The following is a 27,696-nucleotide window of genomic DNA, read 5'->3' on the forward strand; positions in this document are numbered from 1 at the left end:
AACCCCTAAGTAGACAAAGTTCCACGTAAGCCTTTATAAAAAAAAAAAAAAAAATAGGTTTTAATAGAAAGAGAATAAATTTTCTTTTACTTTTTCAATGTGGGATTTTTTTTTTTTTTTTTAACAAAGATCTACAAGAAACTTATCTATTTAAAACTTCTCTCTTTCTCTAACGAAACAAAAAAGTTCAATACTCTACCTTGACTTGAGCGAAAATAGTGAAAAGGAAAATTTTAGTTGGATTGACATCCCTTACTCAATTAATTTAACCATAACTATTTGACTATGATAAATACTTTAGCCAAAAAAAAATCTCACAAATGTAAAGTCACAAACTGACATAGATTTATTTTTGTAAAATCTTCTTATAACTGTAGCATTTCTCTTTGAGTATAAAGATGCCCCATTTTTTCAAGGTGACATGAGCATATTTTTGTAGTTCTTATATTGCCTTTCCTTGAGAGAAAATTCTATTTCATTTTTTCTCCTTGATTATCTTCCTCGTACCAAACTACACAAAAACTTGAGTTTTAGTCTCAAACGTAATGATAAGTGCATACTTTGTGCTTAAGGAAAAAAAATAGAGAAGAGTAATGGTGAGTGTTCTAGAGAAGTTGAAGGTGATGATGAAAGGTGGAGAATGATATGGGATCTAGAAGTTCCTGCTGTGACAAAATTGTTTCTATGGAAAGGTGGGAATGACTTATTACCTACCAAAGCAAACTTGTTTAAAAGAGGAGTGGTGAAGGATAAAATTTGTCCTATGTGTGAAATTGGAGATGAAACTCTTATACATGTTTTATGGGAGTGTCATTCAGCAAATGATATTTGGGCAAGTGAGAAAAGCTGTGTTCAAAAGTGAGGCAGACATGAAGCTGACTTTTGGTTGCTGTGGGAGAAGTGTATTACTTCTCTTAACAAGAGCCAACTAGAGAAAATAGCAGTGACTCTAAGGACGGTTTGGTTGAGGAGAAATAGAGTGGTGATTGAAAATAGAATGGAAAGTCCTATGAGTTTATTGTTATCTGCTAAGGCTACTGTAAGAGACATTCAAGAAGCGAGGAATTCTGAGAAATTAGATAAACAAGTGCAAAACAGAAGGGATAATAATCAGAGATGGGAAAAACCAGAAAAATGATATATCAAAGTGAATTGGGATGATTCTTTGGATCAGAAAAAGTGGAGAATGGGTATTGGCATCATTGTTAGAAAAAGTGCAGAAGGCTATGCACTGAGGGCTGTAGTAGAATTATGCAGTACTCTTAATATTCAAAAAGCAAACTTTGAAGGGGATGCAAAGGAGATCATCATGGCAGTGTGCAGGGAAGAAGAAATGCTTACTTCTTATGGTTCCTTAGTAGAAGATGTTAGGTTTTATTTCAAAAATAATGCAAACTGGTCTATCCAATTTGCTCATAGAGAGAAAAATATGGTTGCTCACTTTAGCAAAAAGAGCTTTGTTTTTAGAAGGAAAAAAAGTTTGGCTAGAGACTATCCCAGATTGTATAGTGGGATGTTTAAACAGAGATACAGAAATAGGTATTACTTGATTCATCAATGAAATACAGAGGTTTATTCAAAAAAAAAAAAAAAAACAAAACAGAGTCTGAAACGAGAGAGGTTCTTTCGTGAAGGCCGGGATCATATTAAAAAAAAAGTTGTAACATAAATTTTTTTATAATGAATTCCTTCACGTCGGCAGGTCCTATATTTCAAAATAAATTTCTACATCGTTACCAAAATATTTGTATTGACACTTTATTAGATTTTGATAATCTTTGTAGTACTAGATTGATAATCGGGATTTCCAATCAAATGTTTGTCATATTTAATATTTGAACGATATATAGTTACACATCTCAACTTAAACTCAAATAAAGCAACTAATTTGAAAAGTTTAACGTTGTTGCTCTTGACTAAATAAATTACATGATAAGCACCAAAATGTCACAAATACGACAAGGAGCGAATGTTGGATGTTTTTATTGATGAAGCTCCTCCACTCCGGAATTAGAGAGGGTAATAATGAACCCACCGTTGAAACATTTCGTAACATTCTCTACGGTAGTACTCTGGAGCTGTATGGCCAGCTCCCTACAACACAAAACATCTCACTTCTTAATAAATCAAATCAAAATTAAATTCATAATTAACAAGTATTCATGTTTTACTTACCTTTACAGTCGCATATACTAACCGATATCCATTTTCTGAATACTTTCTTGTGTACCTAAGTTGATCAAGCAGAAACATAGCCAACAAATGAATCTTTAGTGTCTTTTTTTTATAAATAAAATAAAAAAGACACAGAAAATACATTACTCACCCTGCAATTTGACCATCAACAAACCAAGGTCGCCAGTCGTTGATAACAGTCAAGTTAAGAGACTTTATCCAATACTCTGTGCCCACAAAAGGAACAACCATGTCCCGATCACCACTGCATAAAAAGAAAACTTGGGTTAACGAATCTTTTAGCTTGTTTCCTGAGATTTGATCTCTGTTAGTGTTCTCGACTAACAGTCCAATTATAACCAGCTTGAGTAGAGAAGATTGAAAGCGATAATCACCTCTCTACCAGGACTTGTAATCCGTGCTTGCTGAGATATCGATGAACATCGACCACACTCAGGATATCTTTTGTGTATGATAAGCTCTTGTTGCACCTACTCCAATCCAAAACACTACCCTGGCATGTATGTGATGTGGTGTCATCATAAATGGTGTCTCAATAAAATATATGATACCAACTCAAATATTATCACCACCCAAGAATATTTTTTACAAACCTTTCGAACTTGCAGAGCATCTTGAACCCTTAAATCATTTGACCAGATGTAGGATAATACATAATTAAAATTCTGCAGATGGAAGTGAACAGGTTAACCAAGAGGCTATTTGGGTTTAAAGAAGTGGGTAATATCGCTTTCAAAATGAAACATACAAGTGCATCTCTCACTTAATTTGTGTGTTTGGGGAGTTTCTAGAATTAGAAAAGGGAATGTAATTTACCCGACACCAATATTCAGGTATTCTTGGTGGCGAGAGAATGAAATCTGCAGGATCTTCTTGGAGAGATCTTCGGTCGAGTTCTGAAGAAAGTTTTGGGGATGCAAAAACGCACTTTGGCTCCAATATATCATTACGAAACAGATCCTTGATGCACTGCAATTTCATGAATCACTCAGTCTCTATGGCAAGAGGACTGGAAGAAATTGAGTGAAAAAACCTTAATGAACAATCAATTCATCACACCTTTTCATAATATGCAAGAGCCATGACACATTCGGTATTGGATGGATCAACATTCACATAAGTCTCATTGCAACTTGTTCTGAGTTGCTGGAAAGGTGTAAACCACAACAAAATTACTACCATGTTGTATGAAATTGAGTATGGCGTTACTTAACATAGGACTTTGTAAATAATGTGACACAGGCTGAGGAAGGAAACTATATACCTCATAAAGTTCATCTGATATTAGTGCCATCCGGTGAGCAAATATTATTTTTGAGTTTTCATCTATAACCGAATCTGTTCGTGGGCTCCCAAGTAGATACCCCTGAGTAATTACAAAGAATAATGTCATAACCATAATGCAAAAGCAAACTAAAGCGCTAGAGTATAGCAATTCAATGTACTTTGAGGTTCATCCGTGGCTCGACATCAGCTGCAATACCTGTAAGTCCATGTACCAAGCTCAATTAGCCTGACTAAGATTAGGTCTAGATTTCAATGTAGAAATTCAAGTTCCACATATATTCTAGTTGTCAAGAAAGTGTCTCTTACCTTCTAAGACTTTTTTTGTCACTAATGGAACAATTATGCCCGAATAAGAATCACCACCGATAAATAGTTGAACTGGGAGATATTGTGTGTGTAGATCCAACCACTGCAACATTGCTAAAAAACACATGAATATTTTGAACAACTTGTCCATGACCTTATCTCTCTTATCTCTTAATTAACATCTCTGCTGGACCATCATGGTTTGCTAAAAAAGTATTTGAGTTTTTGCTTCTTGGAACACTAGTTTTACACACCTTCCGGAGGAATTGATAGGACTGTTCTGCTGATTCTGAATCTGAGGAAGGCCACCCTTTTAGAGTTGTTGAATAGGAGAAACCAGTGCCAACAGGTGCATCTAAAAATATGATGCTAGCTGTCTGGACGTTTATCACCACAGATTAATAACAATTGTAAAAAAAAAAAAAAAAAAAAAAAAAAAAAAAAAAAAAAAAAAACCAGAGTGGGAGGGGGGAGAGATGGCTGCATTCTACAAGACTGTAATAGGTACCTTTGTCCATGCATACGGGTAATCTACCAATCTTGGTAAGCCCCCAGTGTAATTGTTGATATCAAATTCCAGAGGACCTGCACACAGATATTAGTTAGATTATGTTCTTTTTTCCCCCTTTCTTATGGGAGAGGCTACCATAAGAAGAGCAGGGAAGCCAATCCTAGTATAAGCTATGAAAGCTTCAACATATATAACTAGTTCTAATTATATTCCTTCTTCCAACCAAACACTTTCTGGTCTAGCATCTTGTTTTCCAAAATCAGAATGCTCTTAATGTTGCAAGAACTCGAGTACTTGAAAATCATAAGATTACACAAAGGTAAGAAATTAAGGCGCATTTTCAACGACTGTTTTCAGAGGATGATTATGGAAGAGACAATGTATATTTATAGAACATAAAAGATGACATTTTCGGAAAATAATTTTTGTTTTCAGTTTAAGAAAAGCAAGAACATTAATTGTAATTCTGGTAAAACACGAACTTAGAAAGTATTGGTCCTTAAGATTCCAATGAAATCAAAGCAAATTGTGAGTCTTGACTCTTGCGTATGAGTAGAAATAGAAAAGAGAAGCACCAATTTCATAGATAAGTCCACAGAAAGAGGAACAGCCAGGGCCTCCTGTCAGCCAAAGAAAAAGAGGATCTTCTTGTGGGTTTCCTTGGGACTCAATGAAGTAGTAGAACAGCTCAGAATCTCCCACGCTTATGTATCTGAAACCAAAATCCACCACGGAATCAGCATATATAGATGAACAGCCAGCACTGCATATATATTAGACTAAAATTCATTACAAAAAAACATAAAATGCTCACCCTGTCTCCAGTTTAAATGGAAGTTCACCATCATAGCCGGGCAGATACTTGACGATGGAGGAAGAGAAAGCCAGATTTGCTGAGAGGAGTAGTACAGTAAGCCAAGGCAAAAACATACATTTTGGGAGGTTAACAGAGATGCATGGCTTTTTCAGAAGCTGCATTTGAGAAACCTCTTTTATCACCATATCTAACCTTCCGAGGACCGAATGTCAGAGTTACTACTGCCTGAGGAATTTTGCATGTAACAATGAAACTCTCATGGGTTGGGCAATTTAAGCTCGGAAGGAGGTGTTGCATGTGGGTCACCAAAACCAAAGCAATGGTACTGTACAAGAAGAGGGGTAGATAATCTACCATAGATTTGCACGCGGATACCACCCGGCACCCCATCCAATGTCTCGATCGGTAAAATGCAGTATTTAGTGAAAGATTACGTTACAGGAAAAAATCCATATTTTTTTATTTTTTATCAAAAAAAAAAATGACAATTCGATAAAAATAGATATAGAATTAATGTGCAGTATTAAATTCTTAGTGATGATTGGTGTCAGATTCCAATATTAAACTATATTATATACTGTTGTATCTATATCTCTTGGGTTTGAATCAGAAAATTAGGAAATAAAATCATGATCTACGTTCCAGTGACAGTTCCACTGCCTGAATGTCGTCTACGATGATTGACGACCCCTCATCTCAAGTTCTACCAAACCGTCCCTGGATAAGGAGCCAGCCATTGTTTGTTTCAACGGTCTAAAAAGATAGTAGCCACATGACCAATGATGTGGAAAGTGCAAAGGGCAAAAAGGTAGATATATAGATAGCGCTTCGGCTTCGCACCAATCCTTCAAAGAGTCAAAGCAAAGCGCTTCGGCTTCTCAATCGGTCCTTTGAATATTAAGATTATCTCATCACACGTGTAAATAATAGTCAGAATAATAGTAAGATTATCTCATTCTTTTTTAGTAAATCGTTGGTATATGTAGCTCTCAGAGAACATCAAATATTTAGTAAATATTTAATTATTATTTGATAGCTTTCATAGTTGGTTTTGTGGCATTGTTTGTGAATTATTTATTGTCCCTTCTACTGAACTCAGCTTTGTCATTTGTCGAGACTCCAAATTTGATTAAATAAAGAAACGAGCAGTTGTAAACAGGTAGGTCGAACCTACGCCAAGCCTCACTGGCTCTCGTGAATACTTTTAGGCTTCTTTGGACAACCATTGCCGTCTCGTCCTCTCAACGCAGTAATTGGAAGATGCTCGCAAGGAAACAGGAGCAAAAACTCCCTTTACTTATTCTTCTACCGCTCCTGCTTTCCCTTCTCCCCCGGAAGATGAGTCAGACTCGGGCTATTTGAACTAGAAAAAAAAAGGCGTGATTCCCCCTAGGAGCCGTAGCTTTACTTAGTAGTTAGCCCTCTTGCTCTTAGATTCCTCCCTTTTTGTTTCACATCCAACAAGAGTGGGAGCTGCAAAACTTGGATTTGTCATAAACCCACTCAACCTATTACTTATTAGTCACCGATTATAGTGTAAAGTTGTGGAGTTACGGGTCTAGTCTAGTCTCGTTTATTTTTATAATTTATTTTATTTCATCTAATCATTATAATTTTTTTAACTTTTCACATAAAATATAATAAACAATTCAACATTTTCAAATCTAAATTCAATTTTTTTAAATTTTAAAATAATAATAATATTATAATAATATTTTATTTAATTTTTAACTTTCATCTCAACTCATTTTATTTTTTAAAAAAAAAACATTTTATCCATATTTATAAAAAAAAAAAAATCAAAATACGAAAAATCTTGAAAATTTTACCTACTACATCATCATCATACTCAACTTTTGACTGTCTGATAACATCATATTATTGATTCTCGAAAAAAAGTGTCTTATTTATAATGGATATGACACGTAGCATTACTTCAAAAAGATCTTCTCAATTGTGCACATGACATGTTTGTTTGGGTGTCTCTCTCTATCTATCGTAAGGAGTGGGGGCCATGAAGAAAGAAAGGCCGACTTTTATTGATGGGAAGCAAAAAGGGGGTGAGGGTGGGTGTCATTCATTTAATTATTCAGCATCGTCTTAACACATTTTGGCACTTATATTTTGTGACATTTTGTTCATATTTTACATACAAGAAATACCAATTTTTTATCTTAAATATTTTTAATTATACTTGTTGATGTGGTTGTACATGTTAAATGATTATTATTTAAGTAGTTCACATCAAATATTTAGTAATTATACCAACTTTTTTTTGTTAAAAAAATATAGATTTTAATATTCAATACTTTGTCTGAATAGAGAATCCTTTTCATTTCACTTACTTTGTCTATTCCTTAATTTCAGATAATGTTTAAGACCAATAATTGTGGAAATCGTGACCTTATCTCTCTCTCTCTCACTCTCTCAATCTAAGCTAAAAAATGATTAGGTATCCTAATCCAATAATTTATTATTAATGAAAGTCATTTTATTAAATAAGCAAAATGTTAAAATGATGTATAAACTCAAGCAAGTTCTTATAATGTAATTTATTTAATTCTTTTTTATGATATTACTTTTAGATTTAATTAATTAATTGCTTTTAACGGATACATATTAGACATTTTTTATGATCTATTTTCTTATTAATCCTTTACTTACGTACACATCATGTCACACGGAAAATACTAACACGTGCGGTCCTTGTATCACTGTCGTTAGCGCACATACGTGTGGCCCTCTACTATTCTATTCGGTACGTTTTCTTGGTAAGCTTCTTATTTCTATGCCGGGTTAAGAGAATAGGAATGTGAGTCTCTAGCTCGAGCAACCACACTAGCACGATAAAGTATGTAGTGTATATCATTATTCATATATATATATATATATATATATTTTATGCTCTCAAAAGTTATATTAATTATAATGGGATCTGTGTCTAGAAATTTTAGTAGCTACTTAACACAAATTGAGGCTTAAGATAAAATTTAAGTGAGTCATTCATAATTATAATACAATAAAATATAAATTATTATATGAAATATTTTCAAAATTTTCAATAAAATGATATTTTATTTAAAATCTTTAAAGTTTTTATTGAATTTATATTTACAACAACAAGTTAAAATTAGGCCTCAATATAGATTTTGTGTCTCAATTTAGTAAAATCTTAAAAAATTATTTAAAATATAAATAATTCATTGTATTACTTATAAAAAAAATCATTATATTAAATATTAAATTTAGTATTATGGGATCTTGCATATATTGAAAACTATAAAAATTATTTAATGAAATTGTTTTTATTTTTATTTTTCAAAAAATAATGTAAAAAATAGATCATTTTTATTTTTGGAGGCCTTACATAGGGTGGAGGCCTTAGAGTATTCTTATCCTGTTCTCTAAAGGGGACTTTTCCCTATAATTTGAGGAAAATTTTTGAAATTTGGTTAAAATCCCCCTACATCCGAATCTCTATTTTAGGGAAAAGATTTAAAGGATAAACATTGGTTCTCTAAATATAGGAAAATACTATTTATCTCCTAAATCATTTTTATCAATATTTAATTTCAATAAATAAAATAAATTCTTCTTTTAATTATCAACAATTTCTGTCATACTCATATTTGTTATAGTTTTAAATAATAATTTTAAAAATAATTACGAAAATATAAAAAAAAATTTAATTTTTAAAATATTATCATACCTGCAAAAAAATAATTTAAATTGTTGTTTAAAATATTCACTAGAGTAATAGTTCAAAACATAAGAAAAAAATATTAAATTTTTAAGTTTGTAAATTGAAGTGAGAGAAAAACGTAATAAAAAAAGAATAAAAAAATATTATTTTAATAGAATAGAAAAAAATGATAAGGAATTGGATGTAATAGGTTTTTAAAAAATAAATAAAATTTAGAGAAAAATTTTAAGAAATGTGATTTTTAACTAAATTATAAAATTTTTTGAAGAAAAGCGGATGAAAATGGCCGAAATGGCCTTATTATTATTGAGCCTGCCCTCTGTTTCTTACCCCTCCTTTTTATAGCTATATATTATCGGCCTTATATATAATTATAATATAAGGATAGCATACTAACGAAAACAAAACATCCTTAAGGACCTACAAAGGTTTATTCTTACAAGGTATCAAATTTAATTGGCTTCTTCAAGCGTGTCCGGAAGCACTTCATGGAGGAAAAAACAACGAAACGGTCGGCATCCAGTCATTAAATCAGCGTGCAAGACAATAAACTCTTCCGCCCATACCAGCTTGCATGTTTATGCATTTCTTGATGCTGGCTGCATGCACTAGCTACTACTTACAGCCCATCGGCATATTTCTAATTGTTTGCTTGGTTTTTTAATCTTCTGCCTTCATGATTTTGAAGCCTCTGTACAGTTTGCGTATTTGGACACAGAACGCAGAAGAGAATCATGAATTGATGATCTGAAGCCATAAATATGTTATGCATTTCATGACATTTGTAGTCGGAACAGGGAACTAATTAACAAGCGATTAAGTAGAAACACATTTGATTCAATCTCGATCTCTCACATTTTATATATCCCTTTCCATCATGAGTGATCAGTTTAATTAATTAGTATCTAACTAATCCAGTACGCTAGCGATACACACCAATATTCCTCTTAACAGCATAACTTCTACTTCTTGGGTACAAGTCTGCCTTAACAATAACACCATCTTCATCAAAACAACAAGGCTGGTCCTCATCAATTCTCCCAATCTTTCCCAACCCAACACTGTAACTCCTGATCCCCATTCCATTTCCAGTACCGGCACCCATATTAGACATTCTTATCTCTTGTTGCCTCTGCATATCAAAGCTCATCACCTTATTTTCCCAACTTTTCTTTGAAACCGTTCTCGAAATCTGCCTCACATCCTCATCATCGCTACCCTTCGACGAATTGACACTAAAGCTCTTAGGCAGGCGTGTAACGTGCACGGCAGGGTAGCCAACAGCACCACCATATCCCACCCTTCCAGCACAATCGTCCATGTTTTTCACGTAAAACTCCGCGGCCTTCTTTAGTATCCTAACGGGTGATAATATAAAGTGCATCAACTTGCTGTGCCTCTTTGCTTTGCTCCTCCCCATGGTTATGACTCTGATCTATTGCGCTTTGTTTAAACAGATCAAGTGGTGATACGAAAATGGGGTAATTGATTGGTTAAGAAGAAGAAATCAGAAAGTTGAAGTTGTGTGAGCTGAGGCGGAGAAGATAGCAATATATATATAATAGCCAATAGGTGTAGGGTTTTGGGTTTATATTATTTTTTTACCGTTTTTATGGAATTATATGCATCTTCACGACGGCCATGAGGGAGATGGAGAGGAATGTTAATATGGCCGCGTGGAACTTTTCAAACCTGCGGAGAGGGACATAAGAAAGCTTCAAATGCAAAACCAACAAGGCCAAAGAAGTAAGCCAAAATTGAAAACGTTGTGATGAAAAAGAATTAAATAAGATCATGTGAGGAAGCTGAATCCACCATGACCCCTTGAATTGTCCTTCCATTCCCAATCTGTCGTTTTCAAAGGCTGGAAAGTGGGCCGGGTCATGTTATCGGAAGTTGACTAATTTTTTAAGGTTCTGTAGTAAATATTAACGTACGTGTATACTGTGTAACCATTAAATTATAAAATAATATTACGTACGTTCGTAAAATTATAACCGTAACGTAATTATTTAAAAAAAAAATTAATTATTATTAAAAAATTAATTTTTTTCACATAAATATTATATTCATTCATTTTTTTATTAAATAATTATACAGTGCAAGTATCATTTCCTTAAATTATACGACCGTGCGGAACTTGGATGATACACGAATCGAGACATAATCCAAATTAGGGGTGTGCAAAATTTCGAAAATTTCGACTCCGTCCGACCTCTGCTCCGACGCTGACTCTGACGGAGTCGGAGTTGTCGGAATTCGGAGTAGCTCCGAATAGTCATTCAGAGTCGGAGTCGGAGTCGGAGCTCCTTGTAGCTCCGACTCCGACTCCAAATTTTTTTTTAAACCCAGCTGTAAAACGACGTCGTTTTACAACTGGGTTTAAAAAAAAATTATTGAACGACATCGTTCCACTTAATATGGAACGGCGTCGTTTTATATGTCTTCCTTCATACGTTCCCCCCCTTCTTCTTCAGTTCTTCTTCTTCCTTCTTCAGTTCTTCTTCTTCCTTCTCCCTTCTCTCTCGCGTCTCCCATCCCAGTGACTGAACCATCCCTTCTCTCTCGCGTCTTCCGTCCCAGTGCCAGCGTGCCGCCATTTGTCGTTCTTCCTCCGTGCCGCAGTTCTTCGTTGCTCCTCTGTTCAGCTTCCACCTACGGTGAGCCCTAAATTTAATTCAAACACGTCTCTTATGAATTGGAGCCAACAGTTGTGATTCTTGTGAATTGGTTGTATTAAATATTCAATATAGTCCCAACACGGCGTTCAAAATCTTGAATTTTACATTGTATTGCAGACTTGCGCTCAAGCGAGGTGTCGAGCGCAAGTCGAGCACACGTTGTATTGAATATTGGCTCGAGCGATATGTCGAGCGGAAGTCGAGCGAACCTCTCTGGATGGATTCTGCTCGAGCGCCACGTCGAGCGCACGTCGATTGAATCTCTCTGGATGGATTCTGCTCGAGCGCCACGTCGAGCGCACGTCGAGCGAACCTCTCTGGATGGATTCTGCTCGAGCGCACGTCGAGCGAACCTCTCTGGATGAATTCTGCTCGAGCGCCACGTCGAGCGAACATTTCTAGATGGGTTCTGCTTGAGCGTCACGTCGAGCGCACGTTGAGCGAACCTCTCTAGATGGGTTCTGCTCGAGCGTCACGTCGAGCGCACGTCGAGCAAACCTCTCTGTATGGATTCTGCTCGAGCGCACGTCGAGCGAACCTCTCTGGATGGGCTCCGCTGAGTCGAGCGCACGTCAACCGAACCTCGATGTAATAATACATTGATATAATAATATATTATGATACAATAATACATGTCCTATTGTATAATACAATAGCCTAGTTTATTTTTAAACTAATTTTTTGCTTCTAATTTAATTTTTTCAGCTTCATTGATTGTGATATAGATCCTAGACATAGTGGAGATGATCGTCCACAAGGGGATATGGCGGATGCCAATACTACAACTCCTACACCGGTGGGTACTTCCACCCCTAGAGCCACATCTAGGGCAGCTACATCTAGAGCAGCTACATCTTGTGTGAGTAGTCGACTCCCACTCCCACTTGATATAGAGGATGAGGATATGTTCAACGAAGAGGAATATATGCCCATTGAGCAAGATCAACCACCACGACCTTCTAAAAAGAGGTCGTGGACATGGGAGCATTTCACCAAAATTTCTGGTGAAATTGCAAACCCAGTAGCAAGATGCATTACTGTGGATCACTTTGTGGATGCCATTCGAAGAAGCAAGGTACCAGTGTGTTAATAGCACATCTAAATGGTTTTCAACGATATAAGATAGCGAAGGGATTGCAAGCCACTGATCAGACCAACCTCAGTTACCAAACTTCTACAGCCACTGATGGTACACAGACTAAGAAATTGGTCATCCCTCAATACAGTGAGAAGATGTTGAGGGACATGCTTGCAGAGATGATAATTACTGATGAGATGCCATTTACCACAGTCGAGAAAAGAGGCTTTCGAAAGTTTCTAAATTTTGTTGAGTCACGATTTCTCATTCCATCACGGTATACAGTGATGCGAGATTGTATGAAGAGGCATGCGAAGGACAAAGAGGAGATGAGGAAGATGTTTATTACCACTGGCTAGAGAGTGTCTTTTACGACTGACACATGGATTTCCATACAAAACGTCTGCTACATGTGTATCACAGCACACTACATTGACAGTGAGTGGATTTTGCATAAAAAAATTATTGGTTTTAAAGAAATTGTGGATCATAAAAGTGCATCCATTGGGGCGAAGATGGATGATTGTTTAAAGGACTGGAGAATTCGAAAAGTGCTGTGTATTACAGTTGACAATGCTAGTGCGAATGAAACAGCAATTGATTGGTTTAAGCGGAACACGACGGTGAGAGATGATGTGCTCATATCATTATTCACGTTCGATGCTGTGCTCATATCATTAACCTCATAGTTGTTGAGGGATTAAAAGAGGTTCATGATTCCATAACCCGAGTTCGCAATATTGTATGATACGTGAGAGGTTCCCCTCAAAGCTTGCCAAGTTTAAGGCAATAGCAGAAGATCTGAAGATTGAATGTTCTAGTATGCTGTGCTTGGACGTTCCGACTCGATGGAATTCTATATACATGATGTTGGATGTGGCACAGAAGTACCAAAAAGCATTCGAGCGGATGGAGGTCGAGGATGGGGGCTTGAGGTATGCTTTGTTGGAGCCAGCAGGACAGGGGCTCGGTGCGCCGGACTCACATGATTGGACCAGTGTGAGTTATTTTGTTGAATTTTTAAAAACTTTTTATGAGATAACCATGCAGCTATCTGGATCCAAATATACGACTGCAAACTCATTTTTCAGCGAGCTCCCGGAGCTTCACTTCCAGTTGAAAAATAGTTGTACTGACTCTGCTGGATTGTTATCTGATATGGCTACGAGGATGAAGATCAAATATGATAAATATTGGAGGAATATTAGGAAGATAAATAGATTGCTATTTGTGACTGTGATCCTTGACCCCCGAGTTAAGTTGGCTGTTCTAGAATTTTGGATAAATTCCGTCCTCGGGGTAGTGAAGGCTGCAGAGTTTATTAGATTGCTAAAAAGTGATGTTGATGACTTATATCATCACTACAGTACTAGTGCTCAGCCTTCATCCGCAGTTGGTAGCTCCTCACATTCGAGGCCGACAGGATTGACAGTTTCCTCAGGTGATACTGACCCATCTGTAGGGGTTAGATGCAATCGTATTATACAGTAGTATCATCAACTCATGTCAACAAGGAATATTATGCATTGTATATCTGAGGTTGAACGATATTTTATGGAAGCTGTCGAGGCACCTAGTGATATATTTCAGTTATTAACTTGGTGGAAAATTAATTTTACCAAGTATCCAGTCATTTCCCGTGTGGCCTGAGATGTGCTAGCCATTCCTGTCACTACGGTTGCCTCAGAGTCGGCATTTAGCACTGGAGGTCGCGTGTTGGATGCTTATCGGAGTTCATTGTCACCGTCAACCGTGGAGGCCCTCGTTTGCACACAGAATTAGATAAGTGAAAAGCCTATTGGACTAGATACCGTTGGCGTTGATGCCGAGAGCTATAGGCTTGAATCGGGTAAGTTTATATGCTTTTAAATAATGATTTAATTATTTTTAATGTTTCTAACTTCTACTTTTTATGATTTTATAGATCTAATTGTGAACCCTAACATAATTACCGATGATTGAGAGTCTGGAACGGACGCTACTTGAGAGTTGAGATGGAGTTAAGAGAACCTCCTTTCTTGGTAAGAATCAAATTATTCTTTTACCGTATTCAATTTTTTATTATCAATTTTTTTTCATCTATTAATTGCTACTTTCTATTTTCATTTCAGGCATGACCAATGGAACAAAAAGTATTTGAGTGAAATCCGTGTTTAATTTTTATGTAGTTATATTTCAAGATTGAGTCATATTGTTATTACGTTAAAAATGAGACTGTTATAACTTATGGCTACATCATACAAGTTATTTACTTTTTAAATTATTTATATAGTTATATTTATCTAGTTATATCCCAAGCAAAGATATAAGATAAGTACTCTTTATTTTATAATTTCTATTAGTACTTATCCATTCTCTCTCAAACGTTTAGAATTTATTATCCAACTGAAATTAATCTAATTATAGAAATTCGTACCATCATTCTTTTTTATAAAATTTTAAATTTATGTAATTTTCAACTCGTGAGTCATGAGCACTTTTAATGCTAAATTTCAGGCGGACATAAAACAAATTAAAGATATAATCAAAATTCAGTAACAAAATCAGAACGAATATTTAAATTATTGAAAACTTTTGAATAAACCAAATATTTGTAGATCGTTCACTTTTAAAAAAAAAATATATGTTGCTCACTATCTGAAACGAAATTGAACAATAAAATTTAAATAATAATAAAAAAAAGAACAAAATTTCCGAAATTGAGTTCGAAAATTTTTTTCGAAGTCGGAGCTCCGACCTCCGTTCGGAACTCCCTCCAAACTTCAGTCGGAGTTTCGATCGAAGGTTGGAGCTCCGACTTCCGATCGGAATCAGACTCTGACTATGTTCGGAGTCGGAGTCGGAGTCGGAGGAAAAATTCAGCTCCGACTTTTGTCGGAATTGGAGGTCGGAAATGACACGGAAGCCCACCCCTAATCCAAACACATGAGTTACGTTTGGTTCCCATTAATATCTAAAGGACTCTTTTAAGATGTACAAAAGTACCAAACATTGATCATGTGTTAAAGTATGCGCGCGTTATGGTACGTACAGCATAGTCGCAGTGTTTGGTACTTTTGTATCATTCAAATTTAGTATTTTCCACAGCGCGTACTTATAAGCTAACTTATACGGTACGTATAAAGGGTGTTTTTTCTTTTCTTTCCTTTAAAAAATAACCGACCCCTCACCAGGAATTAATACATGCATGATCAATCGTCTTGACCGATTACAAGTCAACCCTCTTTTGGCCTGGCCTCGCCTCAAACAAGTGTAAAGGTCATCAAAGTTTTTAATTTGCTCCTAAAGTACATATATATATATATATATATAAATTAATTAGATTATAATTGGTCATGAGTTGGATCTTTGCTGATATATATTTTCTTGGCAATCAAAACACGGCTTAATCATCAACTGAATTGACCTTTTATTATTTTTTTTTAGGATTTCAAGATCTTTTTTGTATATATGTCAAAGTCAGGTAACCTGTTCGTACGTTTTCATTTATGATCATCTAAAATATAATGATTATAATAATTAGCATTGTAGTTGCTTATTATTCAATGATTTAATTAAAATATTTATATTTAGATGTTGAATACATCTTTGCGGAATGTATGGTTGCCTCTATATATATATATATATCCTCAAGCTGTACTCAACTACATGATCATGCCATGGTTGGAGAAGTCATATATAATTTTCTCATTGCATTGATTAATTGTGTGGCAAAGGAACAAAGGCGTTTACTCAGATTATACATTCATCAAGGACTACTACTAATTAGTTCAGAATATCTAATAGATGGAATGAAAATCATGACCGCGAGGGAATTAGCATATAGCGACAGTACTACTACGTCAGATCGATCAAGAAGGTAAAAATAAAGAGGGAGGAATAATTAAGTTCAAGGAAAATTCTATAGGAAAAGTTCAACAAATGTTTTCTTTCCCGATTATATATATTTTCATATATATATATATATATAGAAAAATGCTGATCTGTCGCCTCAAACATACTGCTCGGTTTGACCATTTAATGATTTTTTTTTTTTACCGAATGATGAAGAAAGTGATTTTAAATATATTGATGTATTTTTTTATTTTTTAAAAATATTAAAATATAAAAAAAATAAAAAAAAAAACTCAAAAGTGCCGTGCGGTATACTGAGCAGACTACTCTGGACGGCAGAATAGCCCGACTCATGTGTGTATATATATATATATATATGTATGCAGGTGTATTTAACTATTTACATTATGTCACAGACACGTAAGTGATCACGTCAATAAAAACTGCAGTATGGGAGTCAGAGGCATTTTTGTACAGTTCATGATAACACCACCCTTTAACCTTTTCTCTTAGTTCTATGATATATATAGAATTATTATTGCATATTTTCTGTGCATGCATTTTATTGATGTGATTAATTAAAATAATTATTTTATATTAAAAAAATAATACAGTTAATCAGATTGCATAAAAAGTATATAAAAATAACTACACATAAAATTTTTATTTTCCCTTTCCGACCCAAAATGAGAAAAAAAATAGAGGAAAACCAAATCCTTTCCTTGAATAAGACACGTAATTGATGGTTTCGTATTATTGAGATGCAACAGTTTCCTTTATTCAATTACATGTAAGACAAGGAAATTTCCTCAACACATGAATGAATTAGCTAGGATTCTCAAAATTAATGTGCATCTCATCCATGCAGCCTGTATTAAAAAAGTAACTCTTGATAACGTCGTGTTTTGCACACTTTTGGGTCAAGTTCCGACAACTCAGATCTTTGAAAATGGGTTTGCTAAAAATAGAAAAGATTGCAACCTTGAAATGACGGCCTAGAGGCCGGGTAACCTCCGATGCCGAAGTTAGTAAATAACTAAAGGAGTCTAAGGATCAGAGAGCTATTCTCGCACCTTAGATCTGCGATTTATACTATATGTCTGGAGAACAGATCATGTCTGCTCCCATAAAATACGTGTTTCCCATACTGTTCCTTGTGTCAAAATCTTTTAATGCACCGTGACTTTGCGACGGCGTCATTAATGTGGCGTGTTGCCCAGGTGGTAGAGCCATTAATACGGCGTGGTCCTTCGACTTCCTTCTCTCAGTATGTCTTCCCTTTGGTCCATTTAAAGATGTTTTATCCATTGATCGTCTTATGATTTAAAAATATGAGAAAAACAAATCGATAAATATTAGAGATCAGGATCGACAAGTACTGATCATATATTTGAAGTCTTCCACTTTAGTTCTTAATTAAATTGGAAAAAACCCTTAATTTGTTGAAGAATTTTTAACGTTCACGTGGTCTAAAAAGTCTATTTTGACTAATACAAATAGACCATGTTTGGCAAGGTAGCGTATATAATCTGCGGACGTCTCAAAAAACAAAAAACAAAAAAACAAAAACATAGAAATTTATAACAAGTTAATTATAAGGGTAATGATACCTTCTAACCGGTTTACTCTTTCTTTACCACTCATGTTATATTTCAAATTTTTTATATTTTATTATTTTTTAAAATATTTTTTTAATATCTTTAATTATTAAAAAAATATATAATTTTACTAATAGTAACTTCTTTAATTATTAAATAAAGTTAAAAATTAAAAAAATTTAAATATAAAAAGAGGTGTAAATTAATAGTAAATGGAAAGTAATCTTATCATTTGCCTAATTATAAACTTCAACGTTCAGCAGTACCACGCACAGAATATCATGTCCCAGAAAAAGTTTCTTCAAGATAGAACTCTGTCTCAATCCCGTTTCTGGAGGAGTTAATTAAGGAATGCTAATTAATCCATTCATGATCATATATATAATACAAAATCACAAAAAAATGAAAAATGTAAAGGAAGATTGCTAAATTTTCGAGAGTAGTACTGCATTTATTTATTTGCTTAGGAAAAAGAAAAAGAAATTAATTTATAGTTAGTGACAGATCGTGCCTGCCATTGACCCAGCAGCAACGTCGACGTATTTGAGGCCAGAAAGATCAGAAAACAAAGGAAATTTTGAAATTCAGGTATGATCAAAACCAACAACGACAGCAATATATATAAATGGAAAATATTTTTGTCTTAAATTGATTACACAAAAATAAATTTACAAACTGATATAATTTGATGTGAAATATCGAATCGTAAAATTACTTTTATTATAAAATAAATCTAACAGATTCTATAAAATCATATTAATTTATGAATTTATTTTATATAATTTTTTTATATCTGTATATATATTAATCAGAGTCGTGTTATGGATGACTGATTTAGCTTAGAAATGTACAAATATTTGAAATTAAATTAATGTGTGTATATATACATGATGGAAGTCAATTCGATTCGATTCCAATAAGCATATTCGTGTTCACACTATATACGTACGTACCCATGCAATTCCAGCTTACCCATCGATCGAGCAAAGAACCAGAGACTAGTACTAGAGGCTACCATGCACTCATGTACAGTACTACTTGATTTTCAAAATTAGAAGCCTCCAGACTCCAGACTCCATACTGCAATTAAAAGCTACCATAATAATAAATGTCAAACCGTTTTAGCTTCCAACCATGCATTTTTCCTTCTTCCCAAACAGTAATTTTCCACCGCTATATATATATCAAATAATAACAAAGTCTATCAAAACAAAGACATTGAAATTGATGACTCGTGCATCGACGATCTTGATCATCAAGCAGTTTTTTATGTCTTTTTTTTACTGGCTGTCGTGCATCGACTGTCTTCTTTTTTAACCAACCACGAGTTCCTCCTATTATCCTGTCTCCATTTGCTGGTCGGTTGCAACTCATCGCAACTGACCATTTGCGATGGCCAACAACCCATACATAATTCATGCATCAACGTGGACGTCTCAGATGCAACGAGGATACTAAATTCCAATACAAAATTATAATAAATAACTCAAATAAATGAATAATTAATTAATTAATTTTATTTATTTATCAGACCTGCCTGCTTTCTCTCGGGATAACATGGCCGGAGATTAAAAGTCAGTTCAGTTGGTAGGGGGATTAGCATGTTTCAGCCCTCAATTGGAGGATAATAAACAAATTAAAGAAATAGAAAACAAATCTCTAATATCATCAGTTAAATAAAATATTTGGATTAATTTGATGAACAAAAATTCCAGTGACGAAGTCGAATATCTTAAAACTTCGATCTACGAAGAAACACACAAAACAAAACAAAAAAAGGAAAACAGAATTAGATATATCCTTGTTTCTTATACATAAGCCAATCCGAGACGGTTCCGATATGGTCTCAAACCCTTCTTTTGTTGTTGTTGTTGTTCTTTTCGAAGGCTTTGAAACCTTAAAACGAACATAAACACAGAATCGGTAGGCACTTATACAAATAACAACAGAACCCACAAAACAAAGAAAACCCACCTGAAAACATAGAACAAAGATAGAGAGGCAGATAAATCTGTCTGTTTGTCTATCCTATCCCATCTTTAAACTAGAAAACAAAACAAACATGGCCATGAGGTTGTTTACTTATGATGATCAAGAAATACTACGCTTGCCGGGTTGGTCGGCGACCTTGAGGGTCTTGTCGATGAGCTTGCGGGCCTTCCTGCTGCGGATCTCGACCCTGACGCTGGAGCTCTTGTCCATCTTCACGTACGGCTTCTTTTTAGACTTCTTCAGCCCCCGCACCTTCGACTTTATCGACTCCACCAGGTTCTCCAACTGGTTCGTCATCATCATTATCTTAGAGAGGAACAAATGGTAAGGGATCCGAGTGAATTATCACGTTCCCCGCAACACCTACGTCCGTGCAGAATTCCTGTAATTTAGAGGCTTTTTTTCTTTTTTGGGGAATCTGGGCTTGGCTTGGCTGGCAGTGGGAATAGCCAACAGTTGCAGCAGCGATCGCTTTGCTTCGTGGGTGTTTCGTTCTTTGGGGTTCAGTGGTCCAGTGGTAATCCCAGGTTTTTAATGCACCGTGTTATCAACAAAAGGCTTTGTTTTTTAAATAATCTCCACCTTGCCATCCTCCGCTCATTTCTGACTTTCTATTTACTTTGTGCTTTTTATTAAGAAAAATGGTAGTTTGTTATCAAGTTCAATTTTTTTTTCTTTTTTAGAATTTAGATTTAGAGATGAGTTGAGATAGTTTGTGAATAATAAAATAAAAGTTTAATTATTTATTATATTTTATATAAAAATTTAAAAAAATTATTTTGAGATTTAAAAAATTAAATTGTTTATTATATTTTGTGTGAGAATTTAAGAAAATTGTAATGATGAGATAAAATGAGTTGAGATGAGTTTTGAATTCAAACCAGGTAGTCTACATATAGTCTCTAAATAGAAACTGTTCATGCAAACCTATATATATGGTTATATTTAAAAAATTTAAAATTACAATAATATTTCTTTTTAAAAATAATATTTTTTTTTCCGTTTACCCTCATTTATTAATGAGATTACACACACAATCTTTCACTCTGGACTATAAATAAATTTTTTTTTGAAATGTTTAAAGAAGTTATTATAATGGCTTTTTGTATTTTTTTAAATATTTAAATAATTTTTTTTTAAAAGAAAAAATAGAATATCTAGCGATCGCTCCCATCGATAAGTGTTATAGAATGGTCCTTTATTAATTGTTATTTTTTTCTAACAAATAATCGCGTGTGCTTAAAATATTGCCCTTATTGCAGTAATAAAAGAAATAGATGATCTTATGATTATTGGCATCAATTTATATGTATTGAGTGATAATCATTTTATCAGTATTTTGTTTTTTAATTTGAATTTCAGATTTTAAATTTTAAAATCTTTACCATTTTTACACACAACATATATGGTCATGTAAGTAAAATTATAAGTATAAATAGTATTTTTCTTTTTAAAAATAAATAGATTAGCATCAACTAAAATTTTTAAAGCATTTTATTACCTGAGAAATTTTTTTCAAGAAATTTAAAAGGATAGGGGACACAACAAATAACAAAATTTTAAGAGAAACCACTTAATTGGAGAGAATGACTTAACTGTATTTCCTTTTATTTTGGGAAAAAAAAAAAAAAAAAAGCTATGGTACTACCGAGCCTAAATTAAGTTATTCAGACTTTATAAAATGTACTTTCATAAATATCTTCTTAGGATAAAATAATAATAAAATAAAAAAACAGTAGCTGGAAGTTGGAAATATTTATTACTTATTTAATTATTTTTTACTCTTATTTTTGGACACTTATGCGATACTATTAATGTTATTTTGACCAAATACTTTTGACTAAATGCTATCAAATGGAATGAATATATAAAATTGTGAGCTTTAAAATTACTACACGTCATCTCTTCGATCCTAATGGGAAGGCTGTTAGAGCTAGCAAGGAGGATGACTTCTTTTTCTTTTTCTCTTTTCCGCCAACCCCGGATGTTTGATATTTTCCACACAAAAAAAAAATAATAATAATAATAATGTAAATGCACTTTTAAATAGCCCTCATAGCACTCGTTAACATGACCCATAAATTTACATTAAAATAAAAATAAGAGCTCCTAAGATTTTTTTTTTTTTTTTCCTTTTACAAATTACAAGAATGAATTTGTATATAATACCTGAACAAGTGAGCCACCATAATTTATACTTCCCGAACACCACACGTGCAAATACAACCGACATTAAGGTGATTCCTGTTGGTCAACTAGCATCATTAAAATAAAGCAAAATTACCTATGGCAAAGAAAAATAAAAAATGTGAAAGGAAAAGGAAAATCATCCTCCGAATCCGACCGTTAAAAGATAACAGAAAGTAGGTTTTGTAGTATAATTTTAACAGATATTAAAAGATGAGTTTTGTTACAAATCAACAACTGTTTATATCACACACTCCATACTTATAACTTTTTATAAGATATAGAGGTATTTTTAATAGGGTTGATAGGATGTGAGGTGTAGAATGATAAATAGTAATTGATGCGAATAATTTTTCTTAAAAGATAAGTAGTCAAATTATGCATTTTTTACCGTTGAAAACATTAATTTGTCAATTTTGATAATTAAATTATGCTATATACTATATTCTTATTATATTTTAATCACACTACAGTGACGTGATATTATTTATCAACCATTAGATTAATATATATATATATATGACAATAGAAAAATAAATTGGTATATATAAAAAAAATGAAAAGTATTCGTTCCCTTCGTATCGATTTTTTTAAAAGAAGAAAGAGGGGATAGAATGAGAATACCTATACCGGTAGAGCTCGTTTTCTTCTTGCCTCCAAAAGTCGTATCGTTCGAATGGACCTCCACCAGTAAAGCTCCTTTTTTTTTTTTTTTTAATGGAAAATATTAAAGCCAGTCTAATCTGATTATGCTGATCCATAATGAAGACGCAACTCTCCAGAAAGGACTGTAAACAGGACGGAATTCAATCTTTAAATTTGAACAATATACATAAGGTCAGGTGGGTAGGACCAGCCGCTGCCAAACCACAATTTCTATTCTACATTATAGTGATGTGATCTACCTGTGTCATAGAATTCTTCGCATTGAATTCTAAGCCAAAGTCCCAATTCATGTGAATTCCTTAAGACATTTTATTTTCAATTTTTTTTGTTAAATACCAAAATCTCCCGACAAGCAAGAAACTGATTGCTTTCAATCCTACCGTTTTGGAACAAATCTAAGGGCCAAAAGATATACTCAAAACGGATTTGTAGACCTCGTTTGGTTAAATGAGATAAAATATTTTATTAAAAATCGAATAAAATATTATTATAATATAAAATTTTAATATTATTTTTATTTTTACATTTAAAAAAATTGAATTATTTATTATATTTTATTTAAAAATTTAAAAAAATTGTAATAATTATATAAGATGAGATGAGATAGTTTAATTTTGTATAAGTGTCAGTTGCTCCGAAACTTACAATCATGATAACGTTGGCACTGCATTGTCTACGAAGGTTGGATTCTCATATAGAGTGCGGCTCCGCACACCTCACAGGATTTTTTTTTTTTTTTTTTTCACTCAGCACAAGGGGTGTGCTTCAGGCTGATGTAAATAATTACACTTCTCATATATAGTCAGCTAGGTCTCAGCAACGTACAGATGAGTAGTTAGATACAGAAGATGGATCGGCTTTCAGCTCTACCATTTTATTCCAGGTCTGACACGATAACGCTATTGAACAGAGTTTCACAAATGTAAATTAAAGAAGACAACGTTGTCTTCAGCATGTCAAAAAGATAAATGAGAACAAAAAAACTTTGAAGTTTTCATATCCAAGTCATGTCCAGAACCCGACCTTCTGAGTTTTAATTCCTCCTAGTCCCCCTCATGCATTAAGACATTACCCTTTAATGCATCCATTTATATTTCCCCATTCCATACGAAAAATCCTCTCTCAGCCCAAAAAAGTCTTATCCCGAGGATATCATACAAATCCACATGTAGCAAGCAATAATAGAGACATTCTTAGAGTAGAAGATGACCATGTTAGGTCTATCTGCAAGAGGGTTCCGTAGAAATAGATGTTTGCTGAGAGTCAGACCACAACATTAAAGTTGATAAAAGTGCCATTGTTGCTGTTTCAACTCGTAAGCGAAGTGGCCCAAGGCCAACAGCTGTAGCACCTGCTTCCAACATCATCTCCACCTCTTTCTTGGTGAAGTCTGAAGCATTCAAAAATGAACCAGGGGTCCAGGATTAATAACAACTAATCATTTCCATATTTCGGTACTTAAAGCTAGAGGTAAAGCCTATGAGCAGAATTTCAGACATTGAATATTTCATTTCACTAGTTCAAAGAAATTATGCATTAAAGCCTAGAAAAGGATAGAACTGCTTTGTGCATGATTTCCAACCACGTTTAGTTGATTTACTTGATTGCTATCTGTGATAACTTAGTTAAAGGAGTTGGTGCACAAATGCTTCTTTATCTATTGGATATTGGGACACTCCTATTTGTCAGAACTGGAACGATCAATTAGCAAGAGATGTGTAATTCTTCAATTAAACCAAATTAACGCCTGGATAGATGGGAAAATATGGCAATAAATAGATAGGACTAACTTATAATGCATACTAACCCCTTCTGGTCCAACTATAATCAGCCCACTACACTCTTTTCCTGATAAAGACAATGCACTAACAACAGGAGTAGCCTCTGCTACAGCAACAAAGCAAACCTTCGACTGAGCAATCTGCAGGATACAACAAACAATGTCTTCATTACAAACAAACTAGCAGAGAGAGAGAGAGAGAGAGAGAGAGAGAGAGAGAGAGAAGGTCCAAACATCTTAAAAGAGTCCTTTATACATTAATGGGAACCACACGTAACTGATAAAATGGTATCACAAGAGCTACAATACCTCCAACTACAGGAAAACCCATCTAACATTTGCAAGTAAACGACTTATCAAAAACATTTGCAAGTAAACAACAAAGAATAGAGTCTAAATGCTTAAACCGCATAAACAATCATTTTTCATAGCTTCACAGAGAAGAAAATTCTACATCAGCCACAGTGACCATGCCTCCGCTGTAGTTCTTTTTCATGTTTATAGCCAAGATAGTTACCCAACATTTAAATGAACAAGGAGGCGGAGAAGAATTACTCACAAGAGGCAGAAGGCCATCGATTTTCATTGGAGGGTTCAGAATCATTTCATGCAGCCGTTGACCTATAAATATGTAATAAGGGGTATAAATTAAAAGAAAAGTAAACATAGTCTCAGGCAGCCTTTCAATCACAAATCTTTCTAAATGTTCAAAACCTCATCAGCCAAAGCAAATTTTAGCAGGAAAAAATATTTCAAATTTCACCATGAATGTAAGCCGAGAAAATAGCTACAACAAATTATTCACATTGTTTAGTTGCTGCTAAAACGACACGTTGCAATCTATCCACTCTATTCTCTGAAATTGAAGAAGAACGTTCGGTCAACAGGGGGGTGACACTACTAGCCCCCAGCTCCTAAGACAGTTGAAAAGGAATAAAATCAGCAGCCACAAATAAGTGCCAGTTTCTAACAGGAGAATACTCATCAATGCAATAGGACGTACAGTGCATTTCTCAACAAGCCAGTCAGCTCGACCACCCTTTAGAGTACCTGAGCAATAGCAGCTTTAAACGTGATGCAAAACCCAAAATATTGTAGCCAATTTTATGACGCAATCCTAATGAAAATCATAAAGACTTACCAAAAGCTGCAAACACATGCCAATATGCCCCCGGGGTAGGAACTAACTTTGGATCTTCCAAAGCCACAAAATCCAATCCACAACGGTCAATCCTCTGTATACACCCTCCTATCAAGCCTCCCTTCCCGTTGAAAAGCTCTACCCTTGCATGTCATTATTTGGACAAACATAAACATTTTCATCTAACACAAAGTATTTTATAGTATCTACTGTGTTTTTTTTCTTTGGCTCCATTTTCAATTGATTCAAATGACCAAAAAAGAAAAAGTTCATTCTAGAAACTAGAAAGGCCAAAACTGAACTCAAAACTGCAAAGATCTAGGCACTAGTTGCAGTTTCTGTTTTCACAATTGCTATTAGGACTTTGAAATCGTATAAATAATAGGGAAAAAATTAAATAAAGACATTTCGTTAATAAATGTAAATGTCTGGGTAAGGTAAAACTCAAAAGGTATGACGATTAAGGTACCTGTCATTTGTGCTCAACCTCAAAACTTTAGACATGTGCCAGAACTCGTCACCTTGTATATGAACAATGCCACCCTGCAACATTACGAAAAGAAAAAACTATGACACTGTCTCCATACTCCAATCACATAACTCTTTAAGTTCAAATTTCGCTTGAAGTCAGCCTTCAACAATGAAATTGTCACATTACATTTCAGAGAAGTCTAAATAGACCGTCTTAATGATAACCCCCTATATCATGCCGATACTTAGATAAAGGAATGCCAACAGAATTTCGGTTTATAAATAATAATGATAAGATTACTTATATATAAAAAAAAATGATAATAATAATGACTAGAACGCAAGAACAGCAGTGAGTCTGGCAGTGACTATTATCGACTCAATCAGCCAATAAAATTCCTGAATCTTCCAAAGTTAAGACTTTTTAAAAAATCCTATCAAAGAAACAGCACCGAACCCAAAATCAAGCTTGTCCAAAATCTAACCCGACATCCCATGCAACCCCTTCCTCAACCATTAAAGTCAAAAACTATTTTCTCAAATCCACATCTCCGCGGTCAATCCCTTCTATCAAACAGACGTTAGTCTTCACTCGATACATATTCCATTCCAATATCGATTATCACCAAACGAGGACAATGTAGATCGATTTCAAAGCATGACAGCTGCACCCATCAAGAACGTATTTTCAAAAATTAATCTGATCCAGTAACTTACAGATACTACTCAAATTCAACAAATTGAAGTTGTTGAGTTGTTGAATGAGCCAGGCCTGATGAAAAACTAACAGTGAAACCACACAAAAACCCCGTGGGGAATACTTCTACTTTGCCGCTAAGACTAAACAAAGGAAAAAAAACAAATCACTGACGGATTTTGCACTTTCTTTTCCTTGATTTCTCATCAAACAAATACGTTGTTATGCCCATGCTTGTTTGAGAGAGAGAGAGAGAGAGAGAGAGAGAGTGCCTTGGAAGGAGGGAGCACTTCGGAGAAGAAGCGAGGGAGGCCACCAAGAGACTGGCTGGCGTAATCTGAGGAAGAAGACGAGAGTGCTCGGAGGCTCAAGGTCTTGAGCAACGAACGGTTCAAGGGCCCTGCAAAACGAGGCCGTAGTGTTGCTAGGGTTTGCATTTGCAACAGAATCCAACTCCTAGACTGCAGAACTGGTTTGGATGAAGCGCACGGAATCCAACGGAATCCTCCCATTCAGACGTACTTGAAAATTTGCGCAATTCTCTGCCGTTTTTTACCCAATTTGACACCTTAAAACGCCTAGTCGTTTAATTAGGAAAAAGGTTGGAGTGGTCCAATGTACTTGGTAAAAGCTAGTTTTGTTGGCCCATTAGTTTAAAAACTTTTTCTCCCTATTATTCACTATTTCATATCCTAGACTCTGTGAAAAAAAAAAAAAAAAAGGTTATAAGTGTGAAATATAAGAATGAATA

At 34.4% G+C, this 27,696-nt stretch overlaps 3 protein-coding genes across 4 annotated transcripts; all 3 read right to left on the reverse strand.

Annotated features, from left to right (window-relative positions):
* Positions 1-1,762: 1,762 nt before the first annotated feature.
* LOC121254606 (serine carboxypeptidase-like 17) lies at positions 1,763-5,374 on the reverse strand. Its single transcript, XM_041154723.1, has 14 exons — positions 5,115-5,374; positions 4,876-5,012; positions 4,298-4,374; positions 4,044-4,166; positions 3,790-3,892; positions 3,642-3,679; positions 3,461-3,562; positions 3,256-3,342; positions 3,013-3,165; positions 2,790-2,861; positions 2,571-2,689; positions 2,327-2,440; positions 2,176-2,230; positions 1,763-2,094 (listed from the first exon to the last, which is right to left on the reverse strand). Exons 1-14 carry the CDS (start codon positions 5,300-5,302, stop codon positions 2,011-2,013), a joined length of 1,452 nt encoding a protein of 483 aa, XP_041010657.1. The 5' UTR covers positions 5,303-5,374; the 3' UTR covers positions 1,763-2,010.
* Positions 5,375-19,789: 14,415 nt separating this feature from the next.
* Positions 19,790-20,444, reverse strand: LOC121254615. Its single transcript, XM_041154734.1, has one exon. The coding sequence runs from the start codon at positions 20,304-20,306 to the stop codon at positions 20,103-20,105; it is 204 nt and encodes a 67-aa protein (XP_041010668.1). The 5' UTR covers positions 20,307-20,444; the 3' UTR covers positions 19,790-20,102.
* A 3,384-nt stretch (positions 20,445-23,828) lies between these two features.
* On the reverse strand, positions 23,829-27,512 carry LOC121254616 (ribosomal RNA small subunit methyltransferase E). Of its 2 annotated transcripts, XM_041154735.1 has the most exons (9): positions 27,218-27,512; positions 26,247-26,320; positions 25,778-25,920; positions 25,640-25,686; positions 25,442-25,550; positions 25,196-25,257; positions 24,893-24,967; positions 24,663-24,777; positions 23,829-24,246 (listed from the first exon to the last, which is right to left on the reverse strand). In XM_041154735.1, exons 1-9 carry the CDS (start codon positions 27,455-27,457, stop codon positions 24,077-24,079), a joined length of 1,035 nt encoding a protein of 344 aa, XP_041010669.1. In that variant the 5' UTR covers positions 27,458-27,512; the 3' UTR covers positions 23,829-24,076. The 2 variants fall into 2 exon arrangements, with proteins under 2 accessions (XP_041010669.1, XP_041010670.1); XM_041154736.1 differs by lacking the exon at positions 24,893-24,967 and having other exon boundaries at positions 27,218-27,507.
* Between the last annotated feature and the right edge of the window lie 184 nt (positions 27,513-27,696).

This window comes from Juglans microcarpa x Juglans regia, chromosome 3D, assembly GCF_004785595.1.
Source record: "Juglans microcarpa x Juglans regia isolate MS1-56 chromosome 3D, Jm3101_v1.0, whole genome shotgun sequence".
Taxonomy (NCBI): domain Eukaryota; kingdom Viridiplantae; phylum Streptophyta; class Magnoliopsida; order Fagales; family Juglandaceae; genus Juglans; species Juglans microcarpa x Juglans regia.